The sequence below is a fragment of the Nycticebus coucang genome, chromosome 13 (genome assembly GCF_027406575.1).
Source record: "Nycticebus coucang isolate mNycCou1 chromosome 13, mNycCou1.pri, whole genome shotgun sequence".
NCBI classification, from domain to species: domain Eukaryota; kingdom Metazoa; phylum Chordata; class Mammalia; order Primates; family Lorisidae; genus Nycticebus; species Nycticebus coucang.
The window spans coordinates 62,554,136-62,576,413 of record NC_069792.1 but is presented as its reverse complement, the minus strand read 5'-3'; the positions used below and the strand labels follow the sequence as shown (position 1 = coordinate 62,576,413).

At 40.9% G+C, this 22,278-nt stretch overlaps 1 protein-coding gene across 1 annotated transcript; it reads left to right on the top strand.

Annotated features, from left to right (window-relative positions):
* The first annotated feature begins 255 nt into the window (after positions 1 to 255).
* On the top strand, positions 256 to 21,951 carry LOC128563273 (cytochrome c oxidase subunit 6C-like). Its single transcript, XM_053558627.1, has 4 exons — positions 256 to 384; positions 2,538 to 2,682; positions 15,656 to 15,784; positions 21,371 to 21,951. Exons 2-3 carry the CDS (start codon positions 2,569 to 2,571, stop codon positions 15,767 to 15,769), a joined length of 228 nt encoding a protein of 75 aa, XP_053414602.1. The 5' UTR covers positions 256 to 384; positions 2,538 to 2,568; the 3' UTR covers positions 15,770 to 15,784; positions 21,371 to 21,951.
* Positions 21,952 to 22,278: the final 327 nt, after the last annotated feature.

Here is a 22,278-nt window from a genome sequence, read left to right as displayed (position 1 = left end):
CTGGTTATTCACGGAAGGGTAATTGACAATGAAAACGGCAGTTTGTGCACACGGTTTGGGCCCAAGACGATTTGCACTGCATTTGATAGGGTACGTTGAAGATTTTTTTCACATATAAAATATTTTTGAATCTTCTAATAAGTTTCATTGTTATCTTCAATTTACTAAGGAAATTCTTAGGAAGTAAAGCCCTTTTTAACGAGGTCACACTGGGAAGAAGGCGATCATAATACTAAACTTCGCCTGTGAACGGCGGCAGGCGCTCCAGAGGCCTTTTGAACTCCTTCGGCCACCGTCGCCTGGTCTTTCGGGCTTACTCATTCTGCGCCTGCGCACTGCTAGATCGCAGGTCGTGCGTCCCTCAGCCGGGAAGGACGCGTTCAGGTGAGTGTGGGTCGCCCTTGCGTCTTCTGTTAGGTAGACCGAGGATTTTCCGCTTTCTGTCGGCCTTCGAATTGAGTCGGACTCTGCCGGAGCTCAGCCCTGGCGGAGCCTCGGGCCCTGCGGCCCTCGCCGACCTCTGCTCGCCCCCGCTGCGGCCTTCGGAGGGCGGCGGGCGGGCCGCTGGGGCCGAGGGGGCCGCGGCGACGCTTAGGAAGCCGGGTTGGCCGCGGGGTCCTGAAAGAGCCAGCGGGCTTCGCAGTCTGCCGGCCGGGGCCCAGTTCCCGCTGCGCTGTGTTGTTCGTGTGACCTTGGTGAGGTCATTTGACTTATCAGGCCCAGTCCTTCCCCCGTGAAGAGGGAAGATGGTTTTCTCTTCAGCTACTCGCAAGGCGAGAGGGTCCGCGCAGGGGAAGCGGCCCGGAGTCGCGGGCTGTGTGGCCGCGTTAGAGTTGGGAAATGAGAGGGTCACCGTGCCTGTCGCGAGAGGGAAGAGTGGGGGGGGCCTGCGCGGTCGTCGCCCCGCGCGTCGGCGGCTCCCTCCTCTCCCCCCACCCCTCCCCTCCCTCCCCTCCCTCCCATTCTCCCCCTCCCTCTCTCTCTCCCCCTCTCTCTCCCCCCCTCTCTCTCTCTCCCCTCCCTCCCTTCCCTCCTCTCCCATCCCTCAGCTTCTCCTCCCCCCCTCCCCCTCCCGAGCCGGCGCGGGTCTCCAAGCCCCCAGCCGGGCCGGGCAGAGGAAGCCGTTAGGGAGCTTGGGCCATCGGGCAGCTGCTGGTTCCTGTCCCTGTTTTAACCGTGTGCTATGTGCCCACGGAAAACAAGTACCTCACGGTCTGACAGGGTTGTCCCGAAGAGTTAATGAATTGGTAGTATGTTTTTACAAGGGTCGGTGCCACAAATGCGTTTGTACTATTGTTACCGCTGTAGAGCTCTTGCTCATGTTTTCTTTAGGAGAGGACTTTTGTTGGCAGGCGGTGTCCAGCGATCGATCGCGTTTATTTAGGGCAGTCTGTCAGCATTGGGGTGGGGGTGAGGCAGGCTGAGCCACTAAGCACCTTAGGCTTTGTGGCAGTTGATGCACTTTCCTCGGCCTCTCGCAAGGTCCTAAAATGAATTATGGGTAAGAGTTCTTTAGCTCTTATTCTGTTCTAAAGATTTTCCTTTTTTTTTTTTTTTTGGAGACAGAGTCTACTTTATTGCCCTCGGTAGAGTGCTGTGGCCTCACAGCTCACAGCAACCTCCATCTCTTAGGCTTAGGCGATTTTCTTGCCTCAGCCTCCCGAGTAGCTGGGACTGCAGGCGCCCGCCACAACGCCCGGCTATTTTTTGCTGCAGTTGTCACTGTTGTTTAGCTGGCCCGGGCAGGTTCGAACCGCCAGCCTGGGTGTATGTGGCTGTCACCCTGTCCCCTGCGCTACGGGCACCTATGGGCGCCACCTGTTATAAAGATTTTTAAAAATTATTTTACTTGAAAAAAGAAAAATAGTAGTCTGAGCTATGCAAAATTTTATCTGGCCCTAGAGTCAAGGGTGTAGAATTTGAATCACCCTGTCAGTTCCAGAGACACACACACATACACACCCATGCTGGGGGAATTGTTGCCCACATATTGTTCCTGACTAGCCACATCACTCATGATTGTCTTGTTCTGCATTTGTGTTATAAAGAAAAACCAACGGTTTATGTTATCTTAATAAAAATTCTTGGAAAACAACTTAGGAACTGCCTCTATTTCTCCTAACTCCCCTCCTTTTTTTAAATTGAGACAGAGTTTCACATTGTTGCCCTGGGTAGAGTGCTGTGGCATCACAGGTCACAGCAACCTTCAACTCTTGGGCTCAAGTAATTCTGTTGCCTCAGCCTCCCCAGTAGCTGGGACTGCAGGTGCCCGCCACAACACTCAGCTATTTTTTGGTAGAGATGAGGTCTTCTCTCTGGCTTAGGCTGGTCTTGAACTCCTGAGCTCAGGGCAATCCACCTGCCTTGGCCTCTTGGAGTGCTAGGATTACAGGCGTGAGCCACCTTGCCCAGCCTAAAACCACTGCTATAGAGTGTATATTCAAGGCAACTTGTGTCTGTGCTCCGTGGCAGCCATTGTCAAACTTTGGGCAATAAACTATATATTGAATTACATTTTCTGAATCTCGTTATTTAAGGTTGGCATACCCATCAAGAACAGTGACTACCATGGCTTCCAGTGCTTTGGCCAAACCTCAGATGCGTGGCCTCTTGGCCAGGCGCCTGCGGATTCACATTGTTGGAGCATTTGTTGTATCCCTGGGGGTTGCAGCTTTCTATAAGGTAGGTACGTTTGTTTTTTATTTTGTGCATAAGGTCACAAAGTGGTTTTGGTCTAAAAATGTATTTTGTTTTTGTAGTTAGTTAAAACCAGTACAGTTAGTTTCAAAGAAGCATGCCTTTTGAAGTGTTAACTGTGCCAACCCTAGTTGGACTCAACCTCAGTTTGATAGGAACTACTTCAGAGTCCCCAAATAGCTTTTTCTCCATCTTTAAATGTAACTGTGTTAGTTTACTATGGCTGGTAACAGAAGCATAGACTGGGTGGCTTAATCTACAGAAATGTTCTTGAAGGTGTGTTGGCTGGAAGTCATTGGCAGGGTTGATTGCCGTGTGATGCTCTTCTTGGCTTGTAGATGGCTGCCTTTGGGTCTTCACAAGGACCAGTATGTGGGCGCATATTTGTGGTGGAATTTCTTTTTATAAGGGTATCAGTCATATTGGATTAGATTTTATGTTAAAGGCCTCATTTTAACTTAATTACCACCTTAAAAACAATTTTATTCTGAGGTACCAGGAGTTAGGAATCAATGCATGAATTTGAGGAGAACATAGGTTAGCCTGTAACAGAAACAGTGTATGCAGAGGGTTAGGGAAAGCAGTACAGTCAGTCACCTCTCTGTGTATGTGAGGGTGATTAGTTCTAGGACCCCTGAGGTTTAACTATCTCTGATATAAAATGATGTGGTATTTGATTTAATCTATACATTCTTTAAATCAAGTCTAGATTACAATGCTATCCTATGCTTTAAATCAAGTCTAGATTACTTACTGTCTAATGCAGTGTAAATGCTGTATCAGTAGTAGTTGTATTTTTTATTTGTATTATTATTATTATTATTATTATTATTATTATTATTTTTGCAGTTTTTGGCCTGGGCTGGGTTTGAACCCATCACCTCCTGCATATGGGGCTGGCACCCTACTCCTTTGAGCTACAGGCACCACCCATTTGTATTATTATTTTTCAAATTTTTTCCAAAAAATTTGAAAAATTTTCAATCTGAGGTTGGCTGAGTTTGAGGATGCACAACCTGCAGATGTGGAGGATCAACCGTTGTTCTGTTTGGCACCTTGAAGAATTGTCACAGAATTGTATTTTAACACTCCCTTCTGTGTATTTTCATATTATACCCTTTGTTTTTATCAAAGGTTGCTTATTATATTTATAACTTTTCCATAAAAATGTTTATGATTTCCATAACAATGTTATGATAGTTTGTCACTATGTTGACCTGATAGTCCATGAGAGGATTCAGTTTTACTTTTGTAACTTTTTGAACTTTTAATTTTTGTTTAAAAGTATTCTTCACTAGGCTGTTGAACCCTTCACTAGGCCATGTTTTTGGTTTACTGTGACATTCCATCGTTGGGTGCTGGGCAGACAAATAGGTGCTTACAAATATCTGTAGAATAAGAGGGATTGTCTAGAATTCCATCAGTGTTAGGTAATGTATAATTCCAGGTGTTTTGGAGGACACAAAAGGTGTCTGACTAAATCTCTTTCATAAAAAACTTAAGTCAAGTTGGGAGGTGAAAAAAATGAGAAGATATTGCAAGATAGACATAAATGAAAGATTGATTTTTTTTTTTTTTTTTTTTTTTTTATTGTAGAGACAGAGTTTCACTTTATTGCCCTCAGTAGAGTGCCGTGGCGTCACAAAGCTCACAGCAACCTCCAACTTCTGGGCTTAGGCGATTCTCCTGCCTCAGCTTCCCTAGTAGCTGGGACTACAGGCGCCCACCACAACGTCCGGCTTTTTTTGTTGTTGTTGTTGTTGCAGTTTGGCCGGGGGTGGGTTTGAACCCACCACCCTCGGTATATGGGACCGGTGCCCTGCTCACTGAGCCACAGGCGCGATTTTTTTTTTTTTGTGAGGGTTGTGAGTCACAGTTGTGAGTGATAGGTAACACTCTCCACTTTGAGAGTGGAGGTAATGTTTGAGCCTTCCAAGTTAGGAAGAACAAAGAGGAGGGGCAGTAGTAAGCAAAAGTACTAAGTGGACCTGTGCTTTTGGGACCCTTTGAAGAGACGTGCACATAAAAGCAAATCCTTCACTTGGTCCTTGAGTTTCCTGCTGCCTGGCACATGGTGGCTACAAAATAAATGTGGAAGGGATGGATGGGTGAGTAAATGAAGTGGGAGTAAGGACAGAGAAATATAATGAGCTAATTTTTTTGACTCTCATCACTGTCGCTATCAATGTTCAAGCTTTTGTAACATGTAGTCTTTTTACTTCTAACTGGTAACTCCCAGAATAGATGTCACTGGGCTCCTTAGGGTCTATTTCAACTTTTTACTTATAGTAAGAAATACATTTTTTGCATTGTGGTCTGTATGTAGATATATATGTAGAGAGTTTATAATAATGTAGGATGTCCATAAAGTCCGTTTGCACATTATTTTAAATTGCACATGAACTTTATGGACACCCTATATAATTGAAACAGTTTGATGCATTGAAATTGTATATGGTACCTACTCTTAATATAATTTTCTACTGTTAAGTTCTGGCTGTAGCCTTGTAAATTGGTTTCATGACCTACTAATGGATTGTGGTTGACTTGAAAAACACCTATCTATAGGCTAATGCTAAAATTTATTGTTAATTCTACTCTTAATCAGACCTTTCTGATTTATACTTCTATCTTTCCATTGTCATCCTCTTCAATCCTAATACACACAACTTTACAGCCCTTCAGAACTCTGTGCTGTCACCCAATACTGCTTTCTCCCATGGTATGTACGTGCCAGGAATAATCTCATCTCATTGGCAAATTTCTGTTTGTCTTTCAAGGCCCACTCAAATGTTTTTTTCCTGTAGAGCAGCACATACCTATCTCCCTAATGAGTTGGTTGTGTTTTCCTGGGTTCTCAAGCACTTTGTACCAGACTGTTGTATATTATTGGGCACATTGTATTTTTTTTTAATTGTCCCCATATCAAAATTGATGGGCATGTTGTATTTTTTTTTATTAAATCATAGCTGTGTACATTAATGCAATTATGGGGTATAATGTACTGGTTTTTGGGCACGTTGTATTTTTATTAGTGTTTGGTTGGAAGGAAGGTTCCCAAAGCATTGAGGAACCCAGATTCTTATTAAAGGATAAGGCAGCAGTCAACTTTGATTCTTGGTAGATGCTTACCTCCTTCATTTCTCTTATTTACTTGGGGTTAAATACTTTTGAAGATGGTTTTTTATTTTTAAAAAATTACTGGTTTTGGCCTATTTCCATAATTTCAATCAGCTTCTGTGTTTCTTACATGAAAGAGGAATCCAGTAAATCATTTTTGCTTAAGTTAGTCTGCTATAAACCTAAAGTCATGAATATGGGTTAGATTTTAAGAGGAAAATTAACAGTCCTTACCTTAAATGTAGAATTTTTCTCTAGGTTCACTAATTACTATCAAATGAAATAGGCTTGTTCTAAATCATCAAGTTAAGTTCTATGGCTTTCAAGTTATCAGTGATTTGGAGGGTATAAGTAGATAATTTATAAATTGCTGATTTTCTTGCTAAAGTCCAGATTTTTCAGACTTTTTTTCTTTTTTGGAGACAGAGTCTCCTTTTGTCGCTCCTGTTAGAGTGCCGTGGCGTTTTAGCTCACAGCAACCTGAGACTTTTAGGTTCAAGTGATTCTCTTGCCTCAACCTCTGGAGTAGCTGGAACTACAGGTGCCCACCACAACATCCGGCTATTTTTAGAGACGGAGGCTTGCTCTGGCTCAGGCTGGTCTTGAACCCATGAGTTCAGGCAATTCACCTGCAGTAGCCTCCCAGAGTGCTGGGATTACAGGCGTGAGCCACTGCCCCAGGTAATTTTTCAGACTTCTAAAAACTCCCATTTAACACAAAATAATTTAGATGAGTTTATAAAATCACTTTGCTTTCATTTTTTGGGTTCGCCAACTAAACCTATTACTATAAGATAAAAAATGCTTTTCTTTTTTTGTTCTAACAAAATGCTCACAGTTGCTTTGTGTGGTATATTAGGGTTCTCCAGAAAAACAGAAGTAAAAGGAGATACAAATGAGAGATAGAAAAAGATTTGTTATGGGAATTGATGCACGCTTTTATGGAGGCCCAGAAGTTCCACCCATTTACCATCTGTAAATTGGAGAATCAGGAAGACTGGTGATGTAATTCACTTCAAGTCTAAAGGCCTGGGAACCAGGGGAGCTAGCTGATGGTATAATTCCCAGTGGTAATCCAAAGGCAGGAGGTGGGTGGGGAGCAGATGGCACCACTGGTGTTCAATCTCAGAGTTAGAAGGCTTGAAAACCAGTAGTTCTCCAATATCCAAGGCCAAAAGGAGGTGGATATCCCAGCTCAAGAAAAGAGAATTCGCCCTCTCCCTTCTTCAGAAAAACCCTCATAAACACACCCAGAAATAATGTTCACCAACTATTTGGGGATTCTTTAGCTCCCCTAGTCAAGTTGACTCATAAAATTAACCACCATATATAGTGATGGGCCCCAGCAAACCTCAGTTCAGAGGGCAGCACTTGGGTTTCTGCTTCTTGGTCTTTTACTGGAAGAAATTAGGAGTTGGAGTAGGAAGTGAAGCAATAAGTAGCCAGATAGAGGGCTCTTACTGTGTGACTCCATCAAATGGCACGAGTCCGTGTATTTCTGCAGCACCTTCACTGATGTGGATTGGATCTTGAATTTTTTTTTTTTTTTTTTTTTGGTTTGTTGTGTTTATTGTTTCTTTTTGCCTTTTTTTTTTTACACCATTTTAGACTTCAGAAAACTTACAATAGCACAAATAATGTGTTTTTATAGATTTTCCATATTTGCTTTATTTCTCTCTCTTTCATTCCCACTCACATTTTTTTAAGGAACCGGTTGAGAGTAAGTCACAAATAGGCTTTTCTAACACCTCATACTTTGGAGTGTTTCCTCCTAAAAAGCAAGAATACTCTTATATAATTACAACATAATGACTAAAATTAGACTTTAATATTAGTACAGATTTCACTGGTTGTTCCAATAATGTTCTATGTTGCCCAAGAATATTCCAGATCATGTGTTGTGTTCAAGTGTCACATCTCTTTGGTCCTCTTTAATCCAGAACCAGTCTTTCTTCGTACTTCATGAAGTATTAGCCTTTGTAAAGAAGAGGTCGGTTCTTTTGCAGGGTATCCCTTCATTTACATTACAGTCTGATATTTCCTCATGATTGGATTCCAGTTGCACTCATGGCAGGAAGGTTATAGAAGTGATGCTCTGTCTTTCCTAGTGCGTCGTATCAGGAAGCACATGGTATTGATTTGTCCCAGTACTGGTCAGTTTGATCATTTGACTAAAGTAGTATTTGCTCAACTTATTTACTCTAACATATTGTTTTTCTCTTTGTAATTAATAAGACTTTTAGGGGGAAATATTTTGAGACTATATAAATATAAATATTTTGAGGCTATTTAAATCTAAATATTTTGAGACTATATTGTTTCTCCTCAAATTTTTACCTCCTCATTATAGAACCTATTGACAATTCTTGCTTTAATCAATTATTATTTTATTGGTTACCAACTGCTTATTTTCTTTTTTTTTTTTTATTCTTGGGGATTCATTGAGGTTACAATAAGCCAGGTTACACTGATTGCAATTGTTAGGTAAAGTCCCTCTTGCAATCATGTCTTGCCCCCATGAAGTGTGACACACACCAAGGCCCCACCCCCCTCCCTCCTTCCCTCTTTCTGTTCCCCCCCCATAACCATAATTGTCATTAATTGTCCTCATATTCAAAATTGAGTACATAGGATTTGTGCATCTCCATTCTTGTGATGCTTTACTAAGAATAATGTCTTCCACGTCCATCCAGGTTAATACGAAGGATGTAAAGTCTCCATTTTTTTTAATGCCTGAATAGTATTCCATGGTATACATATACCACAGCTTGTTAATCCATTCCTGGGTTGGTGGGCATTTAGGCTGTTTCCACATTTTGGCGATTGTAAATTGAGCTGCAATAAACAGTCTAGTACAAGTGTCCTTATGATAAAAGGATTTCTTTCCTTCCAGGTAGATGCCCAATAATGGGATTGCAGGATCAAATGGGAGGTCTAGGTTGAGTGCTTTGAGGTTTCTCCATACTTCCTTCCAGAAAGGTTGTACTAGTTTGCAGTCCCACCAGCAGTGTTAAAGTGTTCCCTTCTCTCCACATCCACGCCAGCATCTGCAGTTTTGAGATTTTGTGATGTGGGCCATTCTCACTGGGGTTAGATGATATCTCAGGGTTGTTTTGATTTGCATTTCTCTAATATATAGAGATGATGAACATTTTTTTCATGTGTTTGTTAGCCATTCGTCTGTCGTCTTTAGAGAAAGTTCTATTCATGTCTCTTGCCCATTGATATATGGGATTGTTGGCTTTTTTCATGTGGATTAATTTGAGTTCTCTATAGATCCTAGTTATCAAGCTTTTGTCTGATTGAAAATATGCAAATATCCTTTCCCATTGTGTAGGTTGTCTCTTTGCTTTGGTTATTGTGTCCTTAGCTGTACAGAAGCTTTTCAGTTTAATGAAGTCCCATTTGTTTATTTTTGTTGTTGTTGCAATTGCCATGGCAGTCTTCTTCATGAAGTCTTTCCCCAGGCCAATATCTTCCAGTGTTTTTCCTATGCTTTCTTGGAGGATTTTTCTTGTTTCATGCCTTAAATTTAAGTCCTTTATCCATCTTGAATCAATTTTTGTGAGTGGGGAAAGGTGTGGGTCCAGTTTTAGTCTTTTACATGTAGACATCTAGTTCTCCCAACACCATTTATTGAATAGGGAGTCTTTCCCCCAAGGTATGTTCTTGTTTGGTTTATCAAAGATTAGGTGGTTGTAAAATGTTAGTTTCATTTCTTGGTTTTCAGTTCGATTCCAAGTGTCTATGTCTCTGTTTTTGTGCCAGTACCATGCTGTCTTGAGCACTATGGCTTTGTAGTACAGACTAAAATCTGGTATGCTGATGCCCCCAGCTTTATTTTTGTTACAGAGAACTGCCTTAGCTATATGGGTTTTTTTCTGGTTCCATACAAAATGCAGAATCATTTTTTCCAAATCTTGAAAGTACGATTTTGGTATTTTGATAGGAATGGCATTGAATAGGTAGATTGCTTTGGGAAGTATAGACATTTTAACAGTGTTGATACTTCCCATCCATGAGCATGGTTTGTTCTTCCATTTGTTAATACCCTCTGCTATTTCCTTTCTGAGGATTTCATAGTTTTCTTTATAGAGGTCCTTCACCTCCTGCGTTAGGTATACTCCTAGGTATTTCATTTTCTTTGAAACTATGGTGAAGGGAGTTGTGTCCTTAATTAGCTTCTCATCTTGACTGTTATTGGTGTACACAAAGGCTACTGACTTGTGGACATTGATTTTATATCCTGAAACATTACTGTATTTTTTGATGACTTCTAGGAGTCTTGTGGTTGAGTCTTTGGGGTTCTCTAAGTATAAGATCATGTCGTCAGCAAACAGGGAGAGTTTGACCTCCTCTGCTCCCATTTGGATTCCCTTTATTTCCTTGTCTTGCCTAATTGTATTGGCTAGAACTTCCAGCACTACGTTGAATAGTAAAGGTGACAGAGGACAACCTTGTCTGGTTCCAGTTCTAAGAGGAAAAGCTTTCAGTTTTATTCCATTCAGTAAAATACTGGCTGTGGGTTTGTCATAGATAGCTTCAATCAGTTTTAGAAATGTGCCACCTATGCCTATACTCTTCAGTGTTCTAATTAGAAAAGGATGCTGGATTTTATCAAATGCTTTTTCTGCATCTATTGAGAGGATCATGTGATCTTTATTTTTGCCTCTGTTAATATGGTGGATAACGTTTATGAACTTGCGTATGTTAAACCAGCCTTGCATCCCTGGGATGCAGCCTACTTGATCATGATGAATGACTTTTTTGATGATAAGCAGTAATCTATTGGCTAGGATTTTGTTGAGAATTTTTGCGTCTATATTCATGAGTGAGATTGGTCTGAAATTCTCCTTTCTGTTTGGGTCTTTTCCTGGTTTTGGTATCAGGGTGATGTTTGCTTTATAGAATGTGTTGCGGAAGATTCCTTCTTCCTCAATTTTTTGGAATAATTTCTGCAGTACAGGAATAAGCTCTTCCTTGAAGGATTGATAGGATTCTGGAGTGAAGCCATCTGGACCAGGGCATTTTTTGGTTTGAAGATTTTTTATTGTTTCTTTGATCTCAGTGCTTGAAATTGGTCTGTTCAGGAACTCTATTTCTTCCTGGCTGAGTCTAGGGAGAGGGTGTGATTCCAAATATTGATCCATTTCTTTCACATTGTCAAATTTCTGGGCATAGAGTTTCTGGTAGTATTCAGAGATGATCTCTTGTATCTCTGTGGGATCAGTTGTTATTTCCCCTTTATCATTTCTGATTGAGGTTACTAGAGATTTTACTTTTCTATTCCTCGTTAGTCTGGCCAATGGTTTATCTATTTTATTTATTTTTTCAAAAAACCAACTCCTTGTTTCATTTATTTTCTGAATGATTCTTTTGTTTTCAATTTCATTGATCTCTGATTTGATTTTGGATATTTCTTTTCTTCTACTGAGTTTAGGCTTAGATTGTTCTTCTTTTTCCAATTCCATAAGATCTCTTGTGAGATTGTTGATGTGCTCTCTTTCTGTTTTTCGAATGTAGGCATCTAAAGCAATGAATTTTCCTCTCAAAACTGCTTTTGCAGTATCCCACAGGTTTTGGTAGCTTGTGTCTTCATTGTTATTATGCTCAAGGAAGTTAATGATTTTCTGTTTTGTTTGTTCCTGCACCCATCTGTTATTCAACAGAAGATTGTTTAATTTCCATGCCTTTGGGTGGGGTCGAGCATTTTTGTTCGAGTTGAGTTCCACCTTTAGTGCCTTATGGTCTGAGAAGATACAAGGTAAAATTTCAATTCTTTTTATTCTGTTGATATTTGTTTTGTGTCCCAGGATATGATCAATTTTGGAGAATGTTCCATGGGGTGATGAGAAGAATGTATATTCTTTATCTTTGGGATGGAGTGTTCTGTATGCGTCTATCAAACACAGTTGTTCTAGGGTCTCGTTTAAATCTCTTATATCCTTGTTTAATTTCTGTTTAAAGGATCTGTCCAGCTCTGTAAGAGGAGTGTTAAGGTCCCCTGTTATTATGGTATTATCAGATATGATACTGCTCAGACTGAGTAAGGTCTGTTTCAAGAACCTGGGAGCATTTCAATTGGGTGCATAGATATTTAGAATTGAAATGTCTTCTTGTTGTATTTTTCCTTTGACCAATATAAAGTGACCATCTTTGTCTTTTTTGATTTTAGTTGCTTTAAATCCACATGTGTCTGAAAATAAGATTGCAACTCCTCTTTTCTTCTGAATTCAATTTGCCTGAAAAATTGTCTTCCAACCCTTGACTCGGAGCTTTAATTTGTCTTTTGAAGCCCGGTGTGTTTCTTGCAGACAGCAAATGGATGGCTTGTGTTTTTTAATCCAGTCAACCAATCTATGTCTCTTCTGTGGGGAATTCAAGCCATTAACATTTATTGAGATAATTGATAAGTGTGGTAGTATTCTATTCGTCTTGTTTTGTGAGAGTCCATTGCTTAGTTTTATCTTTTGCATCAGTGTGGAGGTTAGGTTCTGTCCTTTAATTTCTGAGTTCTTACTTTGCTGCTGATCCATTGTGATGGTCAGTGTGCAGAACAAGTTGAAGTATTTCTTGTAGAGCTGGTCTTGTTGTGGCGAATTTCCTCAGTGTTTGAATATCCGTAAATGATTTGATTTCTCCATCAATTTTTAAGCTTAGCTTAGCAGGGTACAGAATTCTGGGCTGGAAATTGTTCTAAGTAGATTAAAGGTAGATGACCATTGTCTTCTTGCTTGGAAAGTTTCATTAGAGAAGTCTGCGGTCACTCTGATGGAGTTGCCCCTGTAGGTCAACTGGCGCTTACTCCTGGCAGCTTGCAGAATCTTTTCTTTTGTCTTGACTTTGGACAGGTTCATCACAATGTGTCTTGGGGAAGCTCGGTTAGAGTTGGCGACCTGGGGTCCGATAGCCCTCTGAAAGCAGTGTGTCAGAATCTTTGGTGATATTTGGAAAATTTTCTTTTATAATATTGTCTAGTATGGCTTCCATTCCTCTGGGGCATTCTTCTTCCCCTTCTGGAATTCCTATAACTCATATGTTGGAACGCTTCACGAAGTCCCATAATTCTGACAGTGAACGTTCTGCTTTCTCTCTCTTCTTTTCTGCCTCTTTTACTATCTGAGTTATCTCAAAAACTTTATCTTCTACCTCTGAAATTCTTTCTTCTGCATGGTCTAACCTGTTGCTGATACTTTCCATTGCGTCTTTATGTTCCCTAATTGACTGTTTCATTTCCTTCAGCTCTGCTATATCCTTTTTATATTCTTCATATCGTTCATCTCTGATTTGATTCTGTTTTTGAATTTCCTTTTGGTTAATTTCCACTTTATTAGCAGTTTCCTTCATTGTTTCCATCATTTCTTTCATTGTTTTCGACATGTGTATTCTAAATTCCCTTTCTGTCATTCCTAACATTTCTGTATAGGTGGAATCCTCTGCAGTAGCTACCTCATGGTCCCTTGGAGGGGTTGTTCTGGACTGGTTCTTCATGTTGCCTGGAGTTTTCTGCTGATTCTTCCTCATGAGTGATTTCTTTTATCTGTTTCCTTGCCCTAATTTTCCTTTCACTTCCTCTTGCTCTTTAAGTTCTCATGCCTGTGGACTAAGGGTTACAGGACCAGAAGGGTGAGAAGATTGAAGAGCAAAAAAGGGGATGAAAGAAAGGAGGACCGAGTGATAAGAAAAAGAAAAAAAGAAAAATAGAAAAAGGAGAGGGGGTGGGTAAAAGGAATATTGACAAAAAGAAGAGAGGCACAGAAAGAGGGAGACAGAGCAATATAGGTGTACAGTAGGGTACTTTGATACAACCTTAAAAAAAAAACCACCTTCTGGGGGTGCCCAGTTGGGTGGTTCCCTTGAGGTCAGCAGCTCTTTGCTAACCTGATCAGACACAGTACCCCACCTCCACCAAGTAGAGAGGAAAGACAAAAATGCTATAAATCAAACCAAAACAAGCAAACAGAAAACTTTACGGGATAAAATTGGCTGGAAAAACCAAATAATAGCGGTAGAAACACTAACAAAAATGAAGTTCTAATTATTGAAATAGGCAGCAATGGGAAATTATAATTAAACTAGAAAAATTGAGAAAGAAAAAGGATCTGTATGGAAAAGGTTGAACTTAAAAAACAAAACAACAATCAACAACATCAAAAATAAACAAACAAAACAACCAAACCAAGAAAAACACGACCAAAAACAAAGCAGTATGTATATGTTATTGAATATTGTCTGGGCAACATGTGGTCTTCTGGGGTATGAGATGTTAATTACAGTTCTGATACGACTGGAGGCTGCTAGTTTCTCAGACCGCAGCAGGTAGACACCCTAAATCTCTCTTCAGCCCACTTAAAAGGCACTTTGAACTTGTTCACTTGCTGAGCAGAAGCTTTCCCAGGGGAAATGCTTGTCGCTGGAATCACTGCTGAGGTGGCTATCCACTTACCCTGTGTGCGAAAACTGGTCTCCCTCTGCCCCCAAGGGTTAGGGCTGCAAGGCGGCTCTGACCCCGCCCTTAGGCTACTTGGTCGCTGGGTTACCGGCTTCCACCCAATTCTAGCTCTGGGACCCTGAGGGCGGAGCTTGCCAGGGCAGATCGCTCACAATGGCTGCCTGTGATCCAGAGCCAAAAACTGTTAGCTCCGTCTGGCTCAGCGGCTCAGACTGGGGCCCTAGACAACAGCCAGAGTTCTCCACACTCCCGCTCAGGCTCTCCCCAAAGCAGTTCAGCTGAGTGCCAAGTCCAAAGACACCAAAACAGTTCACAGGTAAGGCCTTTCTGGTTTGCAGTCTCACTGCTACTGAACTTACAGTTACGGGTGGGTTTAGACAGATTGAACACATGCGACCACTTGCCGGTTTTCCACTGTTTTAGTCCTACTCTTGGGGTCCAGAAGTCTCTCCCTGACTCCCTGTATCCTCTCAGAGGTGATGATAGGCAGATCCCACCAGCCAGAGATGCCTGGAGTCCTATCTCCCCAGACTCACGGTGCCCAGATGCAAGGAAGCTGTTACTCGGCTGCCATCTTGCTCCGCCTCTGTCCCAACTGCTTATTTTGGATCTTGAATTTTTATTGGTTTTTATATAAAGAATGAGATTTTAATCTGGATTATAATCCACTCATTTGAAATCCACTATACAGTGTTTTGTAGAGAAAAAAACCTTTGTGATATGGCGGACATGTGCTTGAATCCTGCCTGAGCCACCTGCCAGAATCCCATTCTGTATGCAGAAACCTCAGACAAAACAAAAATGAACACCCTTCCCTCATTTCTTTGCTCCAAATTTAGCAATTTCTAGACTTCTCCCAAGGTGATTGGTAGCCATAATCTTAGGTCTATTGCCTCTTTTGTAATGCCTACTTTTAGGGGTCATTGTATGTTGAAGTGTAAATCACACTGCACTGTTCTTGCCTGATATTTTCTTGTGCCTTTCAGAGGCAGATGGTTGCCAGATTAAACTCAGACTCCTTAGAAATCCTATTACGTCTTAAGTTGAACTGTAATATTTTATTATGTCTCAGCTGTGGGATCTTTAGACTATCTTCTTCCTAACACCTTTCAGCTTTTTGGGTATCATCCTTTAGCTCCTGCCAGTCTGCACCTACAGACCTCCAAACATGCATGCATACACAGCTCACCCAGGAAAAGGTAGGATCTGTCCCTAGGCAAGGAGAGGCCCCTCCTTTGCTGTGTTGTTTCTCGGAGACTACTTTGTCTTCTTTGTTATCTGTCTCACCTTCGCTTATTGTCTCAGGTTTAAGTTAAGGGGTGATTTACCTTGTGTTTAGATACTGAATTTCTGATAATCTCAAAAATGGGCTATTTTATTTTTCAGTATGCTGTGGCTGAACCAAGAAAGAAGGCATATGCAGATTTCTACAGAAATTATGATTCTGTGAAATATTTTGAGGAGATGAGGAAGGCTGGTGTCTTTCAGAGCGTAAAGTAATTTTGGAATATAAAGGTAATAATAGTTATTTGAAGTTACTCTTAAAAAAATTTTAATTGTGGTAAAATACAGATATAGGCAGTTACTGAGGATGTTTGTACTTAGTATTTTTCAACTTTATCATTGTGCAAGAGTGATATTACGTTCAATGGAAACCATACTTTGTATTTTGAATTTTGATCTTTCCCCAGACTAGTGGTATGTAGCATAATACTCTGATGATGGTTAGCAGTTGCAGCTCCTAGTTAGCCATGCTGTGAACAACCGATACTGTACAGGATGTTATATTCAATAAACTACATGAGATATCCCATGTTTCATTATAGGCATTATGTAGATGATTTCACTCAACTAATGTAAGTGTTCCAAGAACGTTTAAGGTAGGCTAGGCTAAGCTATGATAGTGTATTAAATGCATTAGTATATTAAACACATTTTTAACTTAGGATGTCTATCAGGATATAACCCAATTTAAGTCAGGGAGCATCTGTAACAAAGTTTATCATCTTAATTTTTTTTTTTTTTTTTTTAAGATTTCTTAAAAGTGTTTTTTTAAAGAGTCTCACTCTGTCACTCATGCTGGAATGCAGCAACAGCAGCCCAATCAGTAGTTCCCTGTAACCTCAAGTTATTGGGCTCAAGTGATCCTCCAGCCTCAGCATCCTGTGTAGCAAAGACTATTGGTGTTTGCCACCACCCCCAGCTAATATTTTATACTTTGTAGAGTGGGGTTTTGTTATGTTACCCAGGCTGGAATCATTTTTAATTGTGTAGTTCAGTACATTCACTTTGTGCCATCTCCAGACACCTCTTCATCTTGCAGAACCGATGCTTATGTCCATTAAACAGCTCCCCATTCTCTTATCTACCCATATCATGACAGCCCCCCTTTCACTTCTTAGAAGTTTTATGAGTTTCACTACTATAGATACATCGTAAATGGAATCATACAATATTTATCATTTTGAAACTTGATTAATTCACTTTGCATAATGACCTCAAGTTTCATTCATGTTGTAGTATGTGTCAAAATTTTCTTCCTTTTCAAGGCTGAGTGATCTATTATTGATATGTATCACAGTTTGTTAATTGCCTTCACCTTTTGAGTATTGTTAATAATGCTGTGAACAGAGATGTAAAAATACCTCCTCAACGTCTTGCTTTCAGCTCTGTGCTTTTTTTTTTTTTTGAGACAGGTCTCACTCTGTCCCCCAGGCTGGAGTGTAGTGGCCTCATCATAGCTTACTGCAAGCTCAAACTCCTGGGCTCAAACATTTTATCATTTGCTTCAGCCTCCCAAGTGGCTGGGACTATAGACATGAGCCACTATGCCCAGGTAATTTTTCTGTTTTTTTTTTTTTTGTAGAGAGAAGGGGAGTCTAGCTCAGGCTGGTCTTGAGTTCCTGGCCTCAAGTGATATTCTTGCCTTGGCCTTCCAAGGTGCTAGGATTATAGGTGTGAGCTGCAGTGCTTGGCCGATTTCTTTTTTTTTTCTCCCACTCTTCAGACATGTTAATTACAAATGCCATGTCTTCAAATTTGTTAATTCCTCCTCCTGCCTGAGTCTTTAAACCCCTGTAGTGCTTTTTTTTTTTTTAAGTCCAGGGCCAGTCATAATGGTGACTCACGCTGTAATCCTAGCACTCTGGGAGACCAAGATGGGTGGATTGCTTGAGCTCAGGAGTTTGAGACCAGCTTGAGCAAGGGCAAGACCCCTTCTTTAAAAATAGCCAGGCATTGTGGCAGACATCTGTAATCCCAGCTCCTTGGGAACCTGATGGAAGAGGATTGCTTGATCCCAAGACTTTGAGGTTGCTGTGAGCTGTGATGTCACTGCACTCTACAGAGGGCCACAAAGTGAGACTTTGTCTCAAAAAAAAAATTTTTAATTATTGTAAATTTCAGTTTCAGAATGTTTGTTTTTAAAACATTTCTCTTTGTTGATATTATATATATGTGTATATGTATGTATATATACACACACACAGTCTTTTGTTTAGTTATCTGTCCATTAGCTTATTGTATATATTTCAGATAGTTTTAAACTTTTTTGTTTTTTTGAGACAGATTCTAAACTATGTCACCCTAGATAGAGTACTGTGGTGTCACAACTCATAGCACCCTCAAACTCTTGGGCTTAAATGATTCTCTTGCCTCAGCCTCCTGAGTAGCTGGACTACAGGTGCCTGCCACAATGCCCGGCTATTTTTGATTGCAGTTGTCAATTGTTGTTTGGTGGGCCGGGCTGGGCTCGAACCTGCCAGCCTCTGTATTTGTGGCTGGTGCCCTACTCACTGGGCATTGAGCCAGTTTTAAACGAATTATCAAGTAATTCAGAGGTATAGTTTTTTATGGTTGGTTTGTGGAATTTTGTTCCTTTGAATGGGCCATGTTTCCCTGTTTGTCTTGTTATCTTTTGTTGGAATTGGGGTGTTTTCAAGAAACAGCCACTTCTCTCTTTGTAGAGAGCTCTATGCTTCTTGTAGTCCCATAATTCTCTTAAAATTTTCCTGCTTTTACTCTTCTTTCTGTCTCTTTAAATGACTGGTTAGGTCAAAAGCCTTGTCTTCGAGCTCTGAGAATCTTTCTTCTCCATGTTTAATTTGTTATTGAAACTATTACATTTTGAAATGCTCTGAATGACTCCTTTAATTCTTGTAGCTTTTTTATATTAGTTCTAATTGCGTCTAGATCCTTGGAGACTTTGTCATGTCTTTCATTTAATGTTTTGGGTCAATTTTTATATTTCCTTTTGCTGGTTTCCCACTTTTCCTTCTATACCCTTTATTGTTTTTGTCATGCATAATATGAATTCCCTTTCTGGCATTTCATATCATATCTTTGTAGTCAGGATTTTCTGAGGTAACTGCATTGTCATCCCTTGTGGGAGATGATCTGGTCTGGTAGTGCTTTTTTGTTGGTTCTTCCTTGTGTGGTATCTTCAACTCTGGGTATGTTCTTATGGAGGGTTGAAAAAATTTTTTCATAGGGCACTAGGGGGCACTCCAGTATTATGAAAAGCATAGCTGCTTTGGGATGTGAAGCTCCAGGGGCTGGAAATTGAATTTCATGATGTCATCACTGAGGTGGTGGTGGGGGTTATGCCCCTGTGATCTAGATTATACATAGAGATAGGAAAGTGGTTGGTGGTGGGGGCCAGGAGGACCTACTAAATCTGTTTGGCAGAGCTGCGGGCTCTGCCCAGATATGGCTGCCCACACCTGTAAAGTAGAGCTGAAGTCAGTTGCATAGCCAATCCCTGAAAAGCCACACCACTCTAGACCCTCATGGTCTTAAGAAAAGAAGGTCTTGGGGCCTCAGGGTCCTGTTCCTGTAACAGTCCATAGGCAGCTGGGTTATCTGTTCCCCAGACTCTATGCCCTGTCCCGCCTATATTTGGGAAGGGAAGTGCCTAGCTAAGGTGGCAGCCCTGCTTCCTAAAGAGATGGCAGGCCGACTGCACTCCCTCTGGCGCTCCACCACAGAGCTAGTGTTTGAGTACTCAGCAATCCTCTGGGTGCCCAGTTCCTGCACATCTCCCTCTGCTCCCTCTATGTGGGGATGGGGGGAGGCCCACCCAGAAATTTAACCAGATGCCAGTCCATTCTAGTAGGTGACAGTGGAGGGTGGCGGTGATCCCCTGGCAGCCTCCCAGCAATTCCATGTGTGGGCTGTATCCCTGGGTCTTTGCACTTCCTTTCACCCACTTTTTGTGCAGGTCTCTCTCCCTTCTTAGCTTTCCTGCTGATGCCCCACTGTCCCATGCTGTCACTACAGAGCTTTTTCTGAGTAGGATGATCTAGAATGTGGCAGCTGTTCCCTCTTCTTCCCAGCCTTCATAAGAGAGCAGCTCAGTTAACTTCTAGAGACGTTTTTCAGTCCCAGGTTTCTGGGGTCAACGCTGCTGCTCTTGCTGGACTTAGAACCCGCTGCTGCTGCAACAGCACCACTACTCTGTTTGCCAAGGAAAATTCTTTTTCTAGTGTGGTAGTCAGTGTGCTAAGTATTTCAAATGCTGAGATTCCTGCACTAAGTATCTATAGTATTATTTATAATAGTAGAAAAATGGAATTTTATTTTCAGTGATTGGAAAGTAGATAAGGAAATTTACTGACAGTGATATTAAGAAATTACATAATAGAAATGTAGATCAGGCATGGTGGCTCAGTTATATAATAGAAATTTATACTGGGGGGTGGGCATCCTGGCACTTTGGGAGGCTGAGGCTGGAGGATTGCTTGAGGCCAGGAGTTTGAGACCAATGAGATCAGGCCAGGCGTGGTCACACCTGTAATCCTAGCACGCTGGGAGGCTGATGCAGGTGGATTGCCTGAGCTCTTGAGTTTGAGATCATCCTGAGCCAGAGTGAGACACTGTCTCTAAAAATAGCTGGGGTTGCTACTCCAGAGGCTAAGTCAAGGGAATCACTTGAACCCAAGAGTTTGAGGTTACTGTGAGCTATGATGTCACAGCACTCTACCAAGGGCAACAAAGTGAGACTGTCTCAAAAGGAAAAAACCAGTGAGACCCCCATCGCTACAAAAAATTAAAAAAAAATGCAGGTGCCCCTTATAGTCTATCGTAATTTCCTTGTATCATAAGTCAAATGCATTTAATACCCTTATAAGCACATTATAAAGCTGGAAAATTTTAAGTCAAACCATTGTTAAGTTGCAGATCATCTGTATTAAGGGAAAAAGACTTTAAAAGGAGAAAAGGTGAAGATATTAATGGTTGTGTTTATAATCTTATTACTGTTTTCTCTTAACTAACTTTGAAATTTTCAAGTTTTCCATAATGAGCATATATTTTACAATCAGGAGTAGGCTAATTTATATGTGGATTCTATTTTTAATAAGTTGTGTTTACAAAGCTATAAAAAGATAGATTCAGAGTGAGGAACAGAAGTATTATTTGAAATGGATGAACTTTTGTTAAAAACACTATGTGGATATGAGTGAAATTGCAAAATGAAACTAAGCAATGAAAGTAAGGTATGAGGAAAAGCAGCTGCCAGGGAGTTGGCCTGAGTTCAGGTGGCCTGAACTGAGCTTTTCCTGGAGCTAAGTGTGAATAATCAAAGTGGGGCATCCCCAGTAGGAATAGGCTTGAACTGATCATAAGGATGGTGTTAAGAATGTTCGGAATATTATGCAGCATAAAGAAAGATGGAGACTATACCTCTTTCATGTTTACATGGATGGAGCTGGAAAATATTCATCTTAGCAAGGTATCTCAAGAATGGAAGAAAAAGTACCCAATGTACTCAGCCCTAATATGAAACTCAATCTCAGCACAAGAATAGGGAAAGGGGCAAGGGAGGGGAGGAGAGAGTGAAGGTTGGGTGGAGGGAGGGTAATTAGTGGGCCCACACCCACAGTGCATCTATGAAGGGTACAGGTGAAATTTACTAAATGTAGAATATAAAAGTCTGAACACAAGAAAATGCCATGAAGGCTATGTTAACCAGTTCAATGAAAATATTTCAAACTGTATATAAAACTAGCACATTGTACCTCATGATTGCATTATTGTACACAGCTATGATTTAATAAAAAAAAAAAGAATGTTTGTCATTAACTTTTGTTTTTCTCTTTACAGAATTTCTTTGGGCTGATTAACATAGACGTTTGTCACTGACCCGTGTTCCTGAGCTATGAATATGAGTGATAAATAAACTATTAATAAATTTTTTTGTCAGTTATTCTTATTAACAATTCAGGACACTTAAAAGCATCAGAATTGGTTGGGATTTCCCCCCCTCTTTAAAATTTCAGATTAATTTGAGGGTACAGATGAGTAGGTTACACTGTGTTTGTTTGTTTGTTTTTTTTTTTTTTTGTGAGGCAGTCTCACTTTGTCGCCATTGATAGAGTGCCATGGGGTCATAGATAGTTCACAGCAATCTCAAGCTCTTGGGCTCAAAATGATTCTCTTGCCTCAGCCTCCCACGTAGCTGGGACTGCATGCTCCCGCTACAATGCTCTCCTATTTTTAGAGATGAGTTCTTACTCTGGCTTAGGCTGGACTGGAACCTGTGAGCTTAGGCAGGCCACCTGCCTCAGCCTCCCAGAGTACTAGGATTATAGGCGTGAACCACCGTGCCCGGCTACTGTTTGTGTTTAAGTTCAAGTTGTAGTAGCCCTTCACCCAGGGGGTGTGCTGTGTACCCTTACATCACCGTGCCCGGCTACTGTTTGTGTTTAAGTTCAAGTCGTAGTAGCCCTTCACTCAGGGGGTGTGCTGTGTACCCTTACATTGAGCATACCAGTTACCCTCCCTCTTCCTCTTTCTATTGGTTGGGAGTTTTAACTGTATTTATGAACCTTATGATGACAACCTGATTTCTGTATTTATTTAAAATGTCATTGTTTTAGTATACCTTTAATTAATTGTGGTGATACTGTGTACATTTCATTGGAACACTCTAAAGATGCAGTTGCTTGGACCCAGACCATGAATTGAAGGGGTCTTCACAAGCTTACCCTTTTACAGTGATGTGAGCTGTA